Source organism: Archocentrus centrarchus, chromosome 21 (assembly GCF_007364275.1).
Source record: "Archocentrus centrarchus isolate MPI-CPG fArcCen1 chromosome 21, fArcCen1, whole genome shotgun sequence".
In the NCBI taxonomy this organism is placed as follows: Eukaryota; Metazoa; Chordata; class Actinopteri; order Cichliformes; family Cichlidae; genus Archocentrus; species Archocentrus centrarchus.
In genome coordinates this window covers 30023098-30039878 of record NC_044366.1, presented here as the reverse complement: position 1 = coordinate 30039878, position 16781 = coordinate 30023098, and the positions used below count along the sequence as shown (strand labels likewise).

Sequence of the window (16781 nt, the reverse complement as noted above, 5' to 3'; positions counted from 1 at the left end):
TGGGGTTTCCCTTAAGAAGGAGAGATCGGGCCGAGGAGGAGGGGGTCCAGCTGCCTCCACTCTCCCAACGGGTTTATCTACTCCTACTCCCCCAGCTTTCCGCTGCCCCAAACAGGCCAGGTACCTTTGGGGATGTTTGTGGCGCTGGTGGCTGGACAACCCACATTGGTGGCAAATGAGGTGTGACAGACGTCACATGGGAATTTACCCACGGAGTCATGCCCCACATTTTCCCACGTGCGTTGCCACGTTTTTGGGAGAAGGGAGAGGCCATGCACATTTGGAGCAGATCCACCAAATAGTCCTCACTTGCGCGTAAACTGATTCCTGGCCCTCATCATCGATGTGAGTTGCTCATTGCATACAATGCAGGGCTGAGCAACCCACGGAATTCGTATACCTATCGAGACAAAGGCTGGCAAATGCCCTGAGACCATTTCCTTCTTCCGTAACCAGCCTTTGTCAGTGCCCCAGGGGAGCCAGCGAACAGGGTCCTCTTTGTGTCTGTTTTGGTTAGTTTGCATCTAGGAGATGCAGGGGGTGACGGTGAGGAGCCATGCCCCCTTTTCTGTCCGGACCTATGACAACCATTGGCCAGAAGCTCAGAGGAGCAACTTGCACTCCGAGCCAGCTGGCTCGGGGGTCGTTTATCTCGTGGCAACTGTGGTGAAAACATTCCTTGCAGAACCAATCACTTGGAGGGTAGTTGGTCTTAACCCTAGACCTACCTCAACCTGGCAGCACCATCGCACCGAACCTTCACTCGCAACCAGGGGTTGTCAGAACGAGCAGGATCACCGAACTTGTTCATCCATTCGTTATTAACACACTTCCATCGAGGCCGACATTCGGGAAGGGAACCAGTGTGTTGGTCAGGTGATCCCGCTGCTCCGCACACCGCCCAGTTTGGCTGCTCTTGATTAATGAAAACATTCTTGGCAAATGCTTTCGCTTTCGTCCGTCTTGTGCAGGTCCAAGAATTTCACCTCTAGCGGCACAATACAAATGCCCCCGGCCGTCCCTCTTAATCATGGCCTGAGTTCAGAGAGAGAAAACCCACAAAATAGAACCTGTTGGTCGTGGTTTATGTTCCCCTTTTTTACCTTTATCCTCAGGGTGGCCCCGGCTCAGGCTGGAAAATTTCCCAATTAAATCCACTTTTTTGAAATAACCCACAAAAATCGAAATAATCCATTTTCCTGAAATAATCCATTTTCCTGAAATAATCCACTGGAATTGAGCAGGATTCGTTTCAAAGTTTTATTTCCACAAAGTGTTACAAAAAGCAAGAAAGTAAGAAAGCAAGCAAGCGCCTCCTGGGAGTGTACAGCCTTAAGCGGTTAGTCCAGCAAAAAGAGAAGCAGCACAGCCAAAGAAAAAAGCTGCTCCAACGGCGAAAAACAGGGCAATTATACCATGTCCGCGGGACTTTCCTCCACCCCAAATTAATATGCATAAGTTGTCATCCTTTGATATTTGATCCTCACCCCATCAACTTTTGGGCACTCGTCACCCACTTTAGGACACATTATTAAGGCTGCACCTCACAGGTCTAGCGCTCAGGTCACAACAGTTCAAACAGAGGTCACCAATGATGACCTTTTCTACTCAAACATCCATTAAGATAAGATCACCAGTCCCCCCACTTAGCCAGATTTTTATTCCTTCCCCCCTTCTCATCTGTAAAACTGCAAGGGGCCCACGGAACTCCCTTTTTTGGAAGTGCACCTGCCATAAAACATGACTGATATATGACAATAGGGTACAAATGTCAAATAAGACAGTACTTAAGTCAGCAACTCTTCAAAGGCTCCAGACACACACACAGGTCCTATCCTGACCTCAGTGACCCAAAAACATAAAACTCTCAACACACTGGTGTGTGTGTGTCCTATCTGCACGTGCCATAAAAGTGGCGCCTGGTACTTCAAATAACAACTAGCAACCCCAGGCACTTATGTGAAAATAATATAAAGTGTAAGAATAGTATGTGCACATGTAATAAAACTAATAACACTAAAACAATATAAGTACCGTATTTTCCGGAGTATAAGTCGCACTTTTTTTCATAGTTTGGCTGGGGGTGCGACCTATACTCCGGAGCGACGTATATGTGACATTTATAACACATGAACCAAAATACTCCAGCCACTTGACATCTCCGTGAACTGCAGCTTTAAGGCAGTCTTGCGTAACCTGTGGGCGCAGTGGATGATGGATGGAGAGCACAGCTTAACGGCAACTGGGAGAATGTGCCACCCAACTTTCCTGGAAGTCATTGGATGGATCAAGAAAACATGGGCTTCAGTGACAAACCATCCTGTTGGGATTCAGAAAGGCTGGAATAATTGGAACTGCAGCTGACGACGAGCCTGACTAACGCGACACAGAAGAGGAAGCGGCGCTTCGTCTACGGAGTGTACGGAATTGTTTAGAAGTGACACCGAGGATGAAGAATTCAATGGATTGATGGTTTGGTTAACTTGTTAGTATGTTCTTTATGCTATGGTTATCTGAATAATTTAATGTTACGTTAACATACTGTAGCGATTCTCTTAGTTAGAGAGCGTGTTGATGTTGTGGGATTTCGGACTGTTCGGGAGGTTCGTGAAGGCAGCATGGAGAGAGAGAAAAAGACCGAGAGCTTGCCTGTGTGTGTGTTGCTGTTCCGCTGTTGTAGTTGTGGTTGGCGTGGCTGTGGCCTACAGCAGCCGTTTTTCTGTTAATAAAGACGACCTTTGTTGTGAATATCGCCGACTTTGGAAGTGTGTTTACAACGTTAACATACCGAACACGTGTTCGTTGTGCGTCATGTAGCTGAATGTGCTACGTTAGCATAACGTAGGTGTAACCGTGTTCGTCCTGTTCTTTAATCCATTATTATTTTAAATTGCTGTTCAAGATGGAATTTGTGCTCTGAGTCTCGGATTCTATCAACCCCCCCCCCCCCCCCCCCCCAAAAAAAAGTGCGACTTATAGTCCAGTGCGACCTATATATGTTTTTTCTTCTTTATTATGCATTTTTTGGCTGGTGCGACCTATACTCCGGAGCGACGTATAGTCCGAAAAATACGGTAATGAGTAATACAAGTAAATATATCCCCATATAACCCCCCATGAATGTTAATAGTGATTAATAGAGTTAAGACCCATTCTGAAATCACACTTTACCACATGTGAATAAATCACTACTAACAAGTAAAGAGGTAAAGGTAAGGGGTCAAAGGTACAACCAGTATAAGAGGAGAGAGTTCAAAGAGGGGAAAGAAAGTATAGAGTATAGGGGGCTGTTAAGGGCAGAATGATACAGGCAATGAATGGAATATATGTATAGTAGCAAGCACCCACTACTACCTTAGGGGAAAAGTATATATGCTGGACAAAAGTAGCAATAAATTTCCAACAAACCGGAATCCTATTACATTATTCCTAGCTGCGGTATTCAGGAACCGGGCCTGCTTTGAACACTAATTTTTTTAAAGTAAACGCTTCGGACCCCGGCGGGACACTCAGGTAAGAGCATCAAGGGGGTGCCGAGAGGCAGGGGCTGGGACACATGGTGGCTCGCCTTGCGGCGGACCATCAGCTCCATCCTGAGATCCAACTACGAGCTTTTTAACTGCAGCAACTTTAAGATACGCTATTGGAGCTGGAATTACCGCGGCTGCTGGCAGCAGACTTGCCCTCCAATAGATCCTCGTTAAAGGATTTAAAGTGTACTCATTCCAATTACAGGGCCTCGAAAGAGTCCTGTATCGTTATTTTTCGTCACTACCTTCCCGAGTCGGGAGTGGGTAATTTGCGCGCCTGCTGCCTTCCTTGGATGTGGTATCCATTTCTCAGGCTCCCTCTCCAGAATCGAGCCCTGATTCCCCGTTACCCATGGTCACCATGGTAGGCACGTAAAGTACCATCGAAAGTTGATAGGGCAGACATTCGAATGAGACGTCGCCGCCACGGGGGCCCAGCGATCGGCTCGAGGTAATCTAGAGTCACCAAAGCGGCCAGGGCACCCAGGCCGCGGGGAGCGGGAGGACGCCCCGCATGGGTTTTGGGTCTGATAAATGCACGCATACCCCCGGGCGGCCCCCCCGCCTTGTGGGCAAAGGGGGAGAATTGCCACAGTTATCCAAGTAACGGATGAGCGATCAAAGGAACCATAACTGATTTAATGAGCCATTCGCAGTTTCACTGTACTGGCTGCGTGTACTTAGACCTGCATGGCTTAATCTTTGAGACAAGCATATGCTACTGGCAGGATCAACCAGGTAGCCCAACAACCGAGGCACCAACAGCTCGCCGCAGCCCCCCTCAATCTCGCTCCATCTCTCCCACCATCTCTCCTCTCCCCCTCCCGGAGGAGGCAAGGAGGAGAACGGAGGAGAAGGAGAGAAGCACTCACGTGTGTATGTGTCTGCGGAGCCCTCGCCGAGACACACCAGCCAAGCAACCCTCTCGCTCCGCGGAGGAGGAGGAGCAGCGAGGCGTCTGCTTCTGCACAGGCAGGGGATGACGGGATGGCTGGGAGGACCATCCGATCCCCACAACCCTCCTCGACCCACCACGGGGTCAGCAGTGTGGAGGTTTTGGGAAAAAAGCGTCAGCCGGAAGTTCCCCATTAGCTGCATGCGTCGAAGCCGGGACTCGCACTGCGGTGGTGTGGGGAAAATCCGTCGTAGGATGGCTGGGTCGGACAGGGCGTCTCGGTCTCGGTTCCGAGGCGTCGCTCCACCTCATCCCCATGCGGGGTTATAACCTGGCAGCAGGTGGGCGCACCATCGTGGAGACAGATTGCGCGCGCAGAGGACAGAGCCTCCGCACACCTCGCAGCATGCCGCGTTATTCCCACCAGATGTGGGGATTAGAACTGGAGGTTGGAGGTGAAGCTGGAGGCGAGCCCGCAGGCTGGAGGAGCCCACCGCCCGAGAGCGACCGGCATGACGGCCGGCGGCTGCCCTCTGATGGCGGGCAACGTTTGCCGTTCGATCAGTGAGGTGCGCGCAGTGGAACGGAGCGCACGATGTCTGCGTTGTGAGGTTGAGATGGAAGTGGGGAGCCAGAGGTCAGCGGGGGAATGTCCCCGGCCTCCTCCCCCCGCAGCACGGGCACGCTCCAAGTCGGACACCGGAAGTCGCTCCATATAGCATTTAAGGTAGAAATCACCTCTGCTAATAGTGTCGGAGGAGGTGTTTTGGCCAACCCGCCACAAAACGAGCCCATGAGAGAGATGAGGGAAACATCTGTTTTCAGGGACCTGCCCATCTCCTCATTGAAACAGTTTGAAAAATTTTCCGAGGGGGAGAGGAAAAATTTTCAGTGTTTCAATGAGAAGATGGGGGACCATTTGGGGGGGTCCAAGTGATTTCTGTCACTTTGACCGCTGAAAGGCCAAAGTAAAACGCTTTTGCTTGTCACACAAAATAACTGCACTACTGGACAAAAGGACCATTACAGTAGTGCAAGCAGATATATTGTCATAATGTTCAGTGAAGGGTGAGACTCAAAATGCAGGATTCTGATGAAAAGTTCAAAAGTTTATTGTCCAATACTGGTTTGGGGGACTGAACCAGGAATCTCAAGATCCACTGGGAGTTCAGGTTTCCAAAAAGGATTCTCCGAGGTCACTCCTCTCTCGCCTCGCTCAGGGAAAAAAAACAAAAAACAAAAAAAAACAGACATGTAGGCAATGGTACATCTGTGCAGACAGAGAAGAAGCAGGTGAGGGATACAGCATTCATCCATCCTCTTATCCGTTTTAGGGTCACAGGGGTGCTGGGACCTATCTCAGATGACATGGGGCGAGAGGCAAGGTAAACCCTGTACAAGTCGCCTGCCTGTTGCAGAGCTGACACAGAAAGAGACAGACAACTATTCACACCTACAGGCAAGAGTGACCAATAAACCTAACCCCAGTAACTGCATGTCTTTGGACTGTGGGAGGAAACCAGAGTACCCTGAGAAAACCCACGCAGACATGGGGAGAACATGCAAACTCCACAGAGCGAGAGACCCAGGCCAGGCTGGAATTGAACCCACGCCTTCTAGATGTTGTTCGAGCTGTGAGGCAGCTGTGCCAACCACCAAGCCAAAGTGCATATTAATAGAATAGAATAGAATAGAATGCCTTTATTGTCATTATACAGGATGTACAATGAGATTGGAGGGCCACTCCTGTTCAGTGCCATGTAACAGAAAATCAAACTCTCTAAAATAAAAATATTATAAAAATATTATAATCTAGTATGATCAATATAATCAAGAGATATACAGAAATAAACAATGTGTAAAATATACAAAAAATAGAATGTATAAAAATATATACATACATTGGTGCATCTGTACATTGTAAGAAAAGTAAATATGTGTATAAATATAATAATGAAGATGATGAATATTGCACTTGGTGAATGAATATTGCACTAGTGAATGAATACTGGATATTACACAATATAGGAATGTCAGATATTGTTCAGTATGAATAATATAATATTGCACAGTTACAGTGGGTGAGTGTGTGAGTTCAGGGTGGTGATTGCTCTGGCGAAGAAACTGTTCTTGAGTCTGTTTGTTCTGGCTTTGATGCACCTGTAGCGCCTGCCAGAGGGCAGCAGGTCAAACAGGTCAAAAATTATATAAAGGTGATTGTACAAAAGTTGTGATGCATTCAAGATGTTATCAAACCAGATTCACACAGTATAATCTGCCTAGACTGCTGAAATCTCAGTGTTGAAATTAGGCATATGACCATTGTGACTGTTCACACTGAACAGAGATGGCACGTTAGTTGTAGCTAAAGCATCAAGAAAAAGAGGCGGCACAATAATGTTTCAGATCTCCTCCTCCCCGGAAAATGAAGTAACCTCATAAAAACCTTCCACAGACTCATTCAGAGAGTCAGTGTATGTATTTGTTTGGTGAAGGTACTCAAGATAAATTTGAAGCTCAGATATTTTGGTTATGCTGTAAATCAGTTTTATAATGAAAAATGAATTTTTTCACAACAGTGAATGAGGAGTTAAATGTTACCTATATAACTCTGGATGGGTATGTTGAAGTCAACAAGTACAGATATCTTTATTTTTTTATTATGTTTACGTTATATATTCTAATAATCTGCAGTAATTCTATTATTGTGAATCTCATTTGTATTCATAAAAACCTTCATGAGCCTATGTACATTTTCATTGCAGCTTTGCTATTGAACTGTGTTCTTTACAGTACAATTATTTACCCAAAACTTCTGATTGACTTTTTATCTGAAAAACAAGTCACATCATATTCAGCCTGTCTCTTTCAGTTTTTTATGTTTTACACTCTAGGCAGTTCAGAGTTTTTTCTCTTAGCAGCCATGGCCTATGACAGATATGTGGCTATATGCAAACCTCTGCAATATCCAATTATCATGACAAAAACCACTGTGAGTATTTTCCTGGTCATAGCTTGGCTGGTTCCTTCTTGCCATATTGCAGTCCAAGCAATCGGGAGTGCTGAAGCTAAACTGTGTGACTTTAACTTAAAAGGAATATTTTGTAACAATGCAGTTTACACTCTTCAGTGTGAAAGGTCAAGATTAATTACTGTATTTGGAGTGGTTTGTTTATTAGATCTTGTAATACTTCCTATGCTCTTCATAGTTTTCACATACATGAACATTTTTATAGTCTCTTATCGAAGTTGTAAAGAAGTCAGGAAGAAAGCTACAGAGACCTGTTTACCCCACCTGTTAGTTTTAATCAGCATTTCCTGTTTAAGTATCTATGATGTCAGTATAGCTCGCGTGGAATCTGATTTTCCAAAAACTGCATGTTTAATAATGACTTTACAAATAGTGCTCTATCATCCTTTGTTTAATCCATTTATTTATGGGCTCAAAATGAAGGAAATTTCTAAACACCTAAAGAGATTGCTTTCTCAGGCCAAAATCATTTCATGCATTAACACTGAATGCTAAGGTGCAGTACTTTGTTCTGTAATCAGTTTACTACACTTACTAAAACCACAGTGTGCAAGTTAAAAAAAAAAGTAAAACATAAAAATTAAATTTTCATCTTATTTTTAAAGCAAACTGCAACTTCATTTATAAGAAGATGAAAGTAAATTCCTTTGCCATGAGTTCATTAATAAAGTGCTTGATAAGACAGATATTCTAAATGTATTTTGTACTTAATCTGCTGTATGATGAGATTGGACTGAAATGTTCTGTAATTTACAATAATTCCAAATTCAATAGAAGAAGCTGTTATTTCATAGAAAACATTTCAGTAATATAATCAATATTAATGTAGCGATGTTCTCATTCCTGTCTCCTGCACATTGTTTTTCAACTTATCTTTTGAAGTTGTATTTCTTATGCTCAGTAAAGCATTCATGTAAATAGAGTGTAACACCTATGGTATTGGCACTACAGAGTTTAATTATTATGATTATTAGTGAAGCATTTATTGAATAACTTATACATATGCCTTTCTCTGAACATAGACAGCTTAGTTACACTTCAGGTGAAAGCACAGGCAATTGAATACATTTTCAGATTAATGCTGTCAAGCTTTATTGTACTTTCATTTTCACATTTTTGGTGATTCATGCTTACAATATACAATAAGTACATAATAGATTATCCACTAAAGGAATAAGTGATAACACTTTATAATAACTTGGATGGTGTGACAGAGGAGGATGCTAAGGATAGGGTGAGATGGAAGCAGATGATCCAATGTGGCGACCCCTATAAGGAGCAGCTGAAAGAAGAAAAAGAAGATTATCAATGGGTATCTGGTAACACTTTATAATACCCTAGTCCCAGAAATTATGCAAACTTAAATTTATATAAAGGGTACAGCCCTATAAAATACTTGTACTCATGGCCTTAGTCATTGACCATATTATAATGTGTTACTATTAATCCATCAATCCAAACATGGAAGCTGCCAGTACAGTTGTTTGGGTCAGATGCAGGGTGGATGTTAGAGCACAGGACCCAATCAAGCCAGGCTTTGGAAGGCTGGGGCCATTAACGTAGGGGAATGTGATTCCCTGATCAGTGCCCAAGGAGACATGGTGCTTGGGAACCACAGTTCTCGCATTAACTGGGCTCAGCACCCCAGGTAGTAGATAAAGGGTGCAGGAGGAGGTTGGTGTCATCCTAGAGGGGAACAACTTCCACCCTGTCATATCCACGGACCACAGGGACTCAACCAGCAATCTCCAAACAACATAACAAGCCTCTTGGTGCAGACTGAGTGTGTTCAGCCATCGGTGGGCAGATTTTCACAACAACAATCTGAAAACTGGGGAGACCATTCAAAAAATGTCTCTGGGTTACAGGCTTCAGTTTCATCACCAGCACACACCTTTTTTTTTTTTTTAGGGGGGGTGGGGTCCAAGTGACTTCTGTTACTTTGACCTCTGCAAAGCCAAAGTAAAACACTTTTGCTTGTCACACAAAATAACTGCACTACTGGACAAAAGGGCCATTACAGTAGTGCAACCAGATAAATAGAACAATGGGTTTTATTCCACTTACAGACATGGACAAAATCGGTGGTCCCGTCCATTAAAGAAAGAAAAACCCACAATGGCTACTGAAATAACAAAAGTGAACATAACAAATAATAAATTACTTTTTACTCAACTAAAATTGAAATTAACATTTTTTTTCAGTAAATTTGGTTTAAAAAACAAACTAATGAAACTGGCCTGATCAAAAATTACAGTACCCCTAACTTAATATTTTGTTGCACAACTTTTGGAGGGAATGACTTTAATCAAGTGATATCTGTAACTCTCAGTGAGACTTCTGCAACTATCAGCTGTGTGGCAGGCAAGAAGGGGACCCCAATGCAGACGAGGTAGGTGGATAAACAGTCTTTATTTGAGAGAATGCAGAATGGGACCAGGAACATAACCAGACTTGAAACCAAGAATAAGGGGAACCAGAAAGAAAACACAGGAGTCCAAAAAACAAAACAAATCCACAGAGCGGAACCAAAAATCAGCGGCAAAAGCTGGAACAGACAGTCCAAAAAGTCAGGAGATGAACATGAAAAGGGTGAAACAGTCCAGGGGGGTTCAAGGGCCAGAAAACAAAAAACAAAAACACAGGGCCCAGGAAAACAGTTCATAACGTTCATGGGGGTCTGCTGGGAAGTCCAAAACAGAAAATACAAAGTTCAGGGGGCCGACCGCAGCTCCAGCGGCGGCGACAAGGAGATGAAGCTGGAGGCCAACCGCGCTTCCAGTGGCAGCAGCGACGAGGGGACGAAGCTGGAGGCCGACTGCGCTCCCAGCGGCGACAAGGGGACGAAGCTGGAGGCTGACTGCGCTCCCAGCGGTGGCGGCGACAGCCGCGTGGCATGCGGCGGAGACTCTCCTGAACCCTAGCTGGCTTGGGTTCACCTGAGCCCAGGAAGGTGGAAGGCTTGGGACACTCGGAAGGCTCGGGACGCTCGGAAGGCTCGGGACGCTCGGAAGGCTCGGGACGCTCGGAAGGCTCGGGACGCTCGGAAGGCTCAGGACACTCTGGCTCTGGAGCAGGACCCTCTGGCTCGGGGCGCTCGGGCTGAGCAGGACGCACGGGCTCTGGCGCAGGACCCTCTGGCACAGGGCGCTCGGGCTGAGCGGGACCCTCCAGCGGCTCGGACTGAGCGGGAACCCCTGGTGGCTCGGACTGTGTGGGACTCCCTAGCGGCTCGGACAGAGCGGGAACCCCTGGCGGCTCGGACTGAGCGGGAACCCCTGGCAGCTTGGACTGAGCGGGCCAAGGCTGTGGTGCAGGGTGCACAGCTGTCTCCCGGGACAGCTGGGGCTGCTTTGGGGATTGTTTGGGTGTGTATAGTGGTAGTGAGGATGATGGTGACAAGGGCTCTGACCAGGAACCTAGGAGCACTACTGCAGCTGACAGGAGAGACCAGGGCTGAGACAGAAAAGCTGGGGAAGCTGACTGAGAGCTGGGGAGAGCTGACACCGGGGAAGCTGACTGAGAGCTGGGGAGAGCTGACTGTGGGGAAGCTGACTGAGAGCTGGGGAGAGCTGACTGCGGGGAAGCTGACTGCGGGGAAGCTAAGGTGACCGAAGCTACAGAGGGAGCTGGCGCTGAGGGGACTTGGACCAAAACAGAAGGGACTATGACAGGAACTGAGGGAGCAGAGACTAAAGATTGAAAGACTGATGATGAGAAGACCAAAACCGAACTGACTGGAGGGTGCAAGGGAATTACGGAGCTAACTGAAGCAAAAGCAGAGGGACCTGAACAAGGGGCTACAGGGGCTGGAACTACAGCTAACTGTGACGGAGACAAGGTGGAGCGTAGCTGAGGCTTGGGGCCTGCTGCGGCTGCAGGCAGCATGGAAGACTGGAGTGAAGGCTTTGACCTGGCTGACCCCACACGCGGAACAGGAATGGGTGCAGAGGTCAGCCTGTCCGTGGCTGACCCCACCCGCGGAACAGGAACGGGTGCAGGGGTCAGCCCGTCCGTGGCTGCCCCCACCCGCGGAACAGGAACGGGTGCAGGGGTCAGCCTGTCCGTGGCTGCCCCCACCCGCGGAACAGGAACAGGTGCAGGGGTCAGCCCGTCCGTGGCTGCCCCCCCCCCGCGGAACAGGAACGGGTGCAGGGAGCTTCACCGGAGCTGGCTGAAACTGGGGCACCTGGGGATGAGCTGGCAACATGGATCTGGCAAGCTGGGCCCTAAACACCACTGATCGAATTTTTTCCACTATGAGACCCGGGAAAGGGGAGCCTGTGTGTCCGAGCGGAACAGACCCGGTTGGATACCTCATCGATTCTTGGAGCTTGTGGAGACCCGTGTGCTTCTCAGCCCTGGAGGTCGAGGAGGTGGAAGACGTCTACATATTTGGCTATGTGGTAGCGGTATCTCTTTTGTTTGGGCTCGGAGGACACCTGATTTACCGGGAAATTAAGAAAATCTGGGCAGCAGTTTGACATCTGCAGAGGCTGCCGACCCAGGTGGATGGGATGTGCAGGGCCGTACAAACTCAGACTCAAAGCCTGTTGGACCTGAGCCGTAAAGCGGATGGGTACTCCAGCTGAGAGCATGCTCGCAGGTGAGAGGGGTTCGATCTGGAGATAAGGTTCGGTTCTGCACGGTGAGGACGGTAACTAATGAATTTGGAATATTGGATTACTGAATGGGTTCCCCAGTGAGACTGAAGGTTGTTGGAAAAAAAAACAAGCAGCCTTTTCCAAAACAACATCTGCATTATCAGGAATTCGGCTCCCTAGCCGGCCTTGGACTGGCAATCATATCTCTCCAGGCCTATGTGTGACGTTGCTCTCCCCCTCAGCCCTCTGTGTGATTTGTGAAGCTGGATCTGGTGTACCACGGCCGCTGATGAACTTCCACCACTATCAGCAAACTGTTTTGGCTAGGAGCTGGCATCTGGGCTCCATAATGCCCCCACCCTCTCGTCTCCATCTGCATCCCCTCCTGACCCTGACCTTACCCAACATATTGCTATCTTGGCTTTAAATGTGCAAATATGCTTTTGCTGAGGTGTTTTTTGGAACCTCATACAGTGTTTATAATGAATACAGTACGAGATGATTTTTTTGAACCTACCTATCCCAGTGTATCTCTTTCTGTTCTTCTGCTAAAGGTAGCGCCGGGAAGACGGCTGCATGACCTCAGACACCTGTCCCCCCCGTGTTTGTGTTTGTTGTATTCTTGGATGGGTGCTCTGTTAACTGCAATTTCCAATGTGTGAACCTGTTCACCCACATGGCAGTAAAACCTTCATTCATTCATTCATTCATTCATTCATATCTGCGGGGTCCATTGTGGTCGCGTCGTATTGTCAAGGATCAGCTGTGTGGCAGGCAGGTAGAGGACCCCAATGCAGATGAGGTAGGTGGATAAACAGTCTTTATTTGAGAGAATGCAGAATGGAACCAGGAACATAACCAGAACTGAAACCAAGAATAAGGGGAACCACAGAGAAAACAGGGAAGGGACACAGCAGCGGTGCGAATGATGACGACGCGACAACAGGCAGCGAAAACACGGGACTTAAATACAGAGGATAATGAGGGGAGTGGGAACAGGTGGGAGACACAGGTGATGCTGATTACCTAGACTGGGGAAGCAAAACTGAAAACAACAAACATGGACCAGACAACTATCAAAGTAAAACAGGAAGACAGAAGAGGGAGACAAAGACGCAGACTAGATACCAGGAAAACATAAGGAACAAGAAAAAGCAACTGAAGACCAATACAAAAAGATAACAAAAAACACTGGGCCACCGGCACAGGACCATGACACTCCAGGTGGCATGCTTTGGTTCCTTCCACAGGTGTTCAATGGGACCAGGACTCATAGCACTCATAGGATACCATTAATTCAGTTCAATTTTATTTAAATAGCACCAAATCACAACAGTCAACTCAAGGCACATTATATTGTAAGTTAAAGACCCTGCAATAATAATAATAATGCCCCTGCTTCAAAAAGTGAGGCAGTCAGACCACAGGGACCTCTCAGTGGCACCCAGGTTGCTGCTGAGTATCTGGTTCCGCACTCCTCAGTCTGATGAATGGTGACCCATGGTATCTTCTGAGGAGGTTGAACCTCTTGTCCCAGCTGAAGGGGAAGGTATGGCATTCATCCCCCAGGCCTTTTCCACCTTTGGATACGGCCACTGAAGAGAATTAATTATTCTTGACTGACCTTGAATCTTGATTTGTGATACCTTGCAGAATGTAAGGGCCCCTTAAACTAGGATCACAGATCACATTCGGTCATTTTTTTCTTCATGGTGCAGGGGCAGGGGTTTGGACTTAGTCGTCTGTCCATTGCAGGATATGCTGTGTTACTTTGAAGCTGGCTGGGCCACTTAAACTCTGAAGGTTCATGTGGCAGCTATATTGTAATACCATGGCCAAATCGAAGGCAGGACAATTGTTCACATTTTTGGGTCTCTGCGCTGTGTCAACTCAGGAAAAAGATGGATAGCAGAGCCTCCAAAGCGCTGTGCTGCTGAGCAGAAGTTGAGCCTGTTAGCACCTCTTCCGGATCCAACTGGTTGTAGGTTGGAATCCTTCCCTGGAACTGGCCAGACTCAGTTTACAGTGGAGCATCATCCACTGAAGAGCCAACTTCAGCTGACTTTAATTTTTATTATTTAATAATTGTTATTCAGTAATACTTTTTAGCTGCGTATTAACTACACTTTTGTCACTTGTGTATGCCGAAAATGATGTGCACACAGCATAAGACCACACTACCTGCAACAGACACCAAACGACAGCTCTTTTTAGAAATATGGTGTAAATTTTATTGTACAAAAGCTGTGATGCATTCAAGATGTTATCAAACCAGATTCACACAGTATAATCTGCCTAGACTGCTGAAATCTCAGTGTCGAAATTAGGCATAAGACCATCCTGCTTGCTGTAAGAGCGTCTCTTACACACTGTCCAAATAAGAATAAGATTAAGAAGCAACATGGATCTGGCAAACTGGGCCCTAAACACCATTGATCGAATTTTCTCCACTATGAGATCAGGAAAAGGGGAGCCTGCGTGTCCAAGTGGAACAGACCCGGTTGGATACGTCATTGATTCTTGGAGCTTGTGGAGACCCGTGTGCTCTGGAGGTTGAGGACGTGGAAGACGTTTACATATTCGGCTATTTGGTAGCGGTATCTCTTCTGTTTGGGCTCGGAGGATACCTGATTTACCAGGAAATTAAGAAAACCTGGGAAGTAGTTGGACATCGGTCGAGGCTGCAGACCCAGGTGGATGGGCTGTGCAGAGCCGTACAGACTCAGACTCAAAGCCTGTTGGACCTGAGCCGTAAAGGGGATGGGTAGTCCAGCTGAGAACGTGCTCACAGGCAAGAGGGATTAGATCTGGAGATAAGGTTCGGTTCCTGCATGGTGAGGACGGTAACTAATGAATTTGGAATATTGGATTTACTGAATGGGTTCCCCAGTGAAACTGAAGGCTGTTGGAAAAAAACAAGCAGCCTTTTCCAAAACAACATCTGCATTATCAGGAATTCGGCTCCCTAGCCGGCCTTGGGCTGGTAATCATATCTCTCCAGGACAATGTGTGATGGTCGCTCTTCCCCTCTGCCCTCTCTGTGATTTGTGTGAGCTGGATCTGGTGTACCACGGCCGCTGATGAACTTCCATCACTATAACTAAACTATAACGGTTTTGGCTTGGAGCTGGCTTCTGGCTCCACAATGCCAACCCCCCTCTCATCTCCATCTGCATCCCCCCACCCCCTCACCCCCCACCCCACACCACCATATTGCTATCGTGGCTTTAAATGTGCAAATATGCTTTGCTAAGATGGGTTTTTTTTACCTTTTTTTAAACCTAACTACCCCATGATGTGTGTTTGTTTCCTTTTCGGGGGACTGATTGTAGCGGCCACGCCAGTGTGGCAGCAGCTGTGGACACCCATCTCCCTATGTTAGTCTTGTCTGTTCTTCTCTGGATGATTGTTCGGACCGCAATTTCATTATATTATGACGGAATGTTGTTATATAATTCGTTGTATAATGATTAATTTCATTGTATGTACAATGACAATAAAGTTATATTCTATTCTATTGTGGCTGTTCACACTGAACGGAGATGGCACGTTAGTTGTAGCTAAAGCATCAAGAAAAAGAGGCGGCACAATAATGTTTCAGATCTCCTCCTCCCTGAAGAATGAAGTAACCTCATAAAAACCTTCCACAGACTCATTCAGAGAGTCATTGTATGTATTTGATTGGTGAACGTACTCAAGATAAATTTGAAGCTCAGATATTTTGGTTGTGCTATAAATCAGTTTTAAAATTAAAAATGAATTTTTTCACAACAGTGAATGAGGAGTTAAATGTTACCTATATAACTCTGGATGGGTATGTTGAAGTCAACAAGTACAGATATCTTTATTTTTTTATTATGTTTACATTATATATTCTAATAATCTGCAGTAATTCTATTATTGTGTATCTCATTTGGATTCATAAAAACCTTCATGAGCCTATGTACATTTTCATTGCAGCTTTGCTATTGAACTGTGTTCTTTACAGTACAAATATTTACCCAAAACTTCTGATTGACTTTTTATCTGAAAAACAAGTCACATCATATTCAGCCTGTCTCTTTCAGTTTTTTATGTTTTACACTCTAGGCAGTTCAGAGTTTTTTCTCTTAGCAGCCATGGCCTATGACAGATATGTGGCTATATGCAAACCTCTGCAATATCCAACCATCATGACAAAAACCAATGTGAGTATTTTCCTGGTCATAGCTTGGCTGGTTCCTTCTTGCCATTCTGCTGTCCAAACAATCGGGAGTGCTGAAGCTAAACTGTGTGACTTTAACTTAAAAGGAATATTTTGTAACAATGCAGTTTACACTCTTCAGTGTGTAAGGTCAAGATTAATTACTGTATTTGGAGTGGTTTGTTTATTAGATCTTGTAATACTTCCTATGCTCTTCATAGTCTTCACATACATGAACATTTTTATAGTCTCTTATCAAAGTTGTAAAGAAGTCAGGAAGAAAGCTACAGAGACCTGTTTACCCCACCTGTTAGTTTTAATCAGCTTCTCCTGTTTAAGTATCTATGATGTCAGTATAGCTCGCGTGGAATCAGATTTTCCAAAAACTGCACGTTTAATAATGACTTTACAAATAGTGCTCTATCATCCTTTGTTTAATCCATTTATTTATGGGCTTAAAATGAAGGAAATTTCTAAACACCTAAAGAGATTGCTTTCTCAGGCCAAAATCATTTCATGCATTAACACTGAATGCTAA

The 16781-nt window shown here is 45.9% G+C and overlaps 2 protein-coding genes across 2 annotated transcripts; both read left to right on the top strand.

Moving 5' to 3' along the window:
• The first annotated feature begins 4741 nt into the window (after window positions 1-4741).
• Window positions 4742-7951, top strand: LOC115800179 (olfactory receptor 6N2-like). Its single transcript, XM_030757433.1, has 2 exons — window positions 4742-4973; window positions 7005-7951. The coding sequence occupies exons 1-2, from the start codon at window positions 4742-4744 to the stop codon at window positions 7949-7951; spliced, it is 1179 nt and encodes a 392-aa protein (XP_030613293.1).
• A 7888-nt stretch (window positions 7952-15839) lies between these two features.
• LOC115800986 (olfactory receptor 6N2-like) lies at window positions 15840-16781 on the top strand. The gene has a single exon (XM_030758659.1). The coding sequence runs from the start codon at window positions 15918-15920 to the stop codon at window positions 16779-16781; it is 864 nt and encodes a 287-aa protein (XP_030614519.1). The 5' UTR covers window positions 15840-15917.

Coding starts and splice junctions, on each gene's coding strand:
- LOC115800179 (XM_030757433.1), top strand. CDS start 4,742: ATGCGGGGTTATAACCTGGCAGCAGGTGGGCGCACCATCGTGGAGACA. Junction 4,974..7,004: donor GCCCTCTGATGGCGGGCAAC/GTTTGCCGTTCG, acceptor TTTTCACAACAG/TGAATGAGGAGTTAAATGTT.
- LOC115800986 (XM_030758659.1), top strand. CDS start 15,918: ATGTTTACATTATATATTCTAATAATCTGCAGTAATTCTATTATTGTG.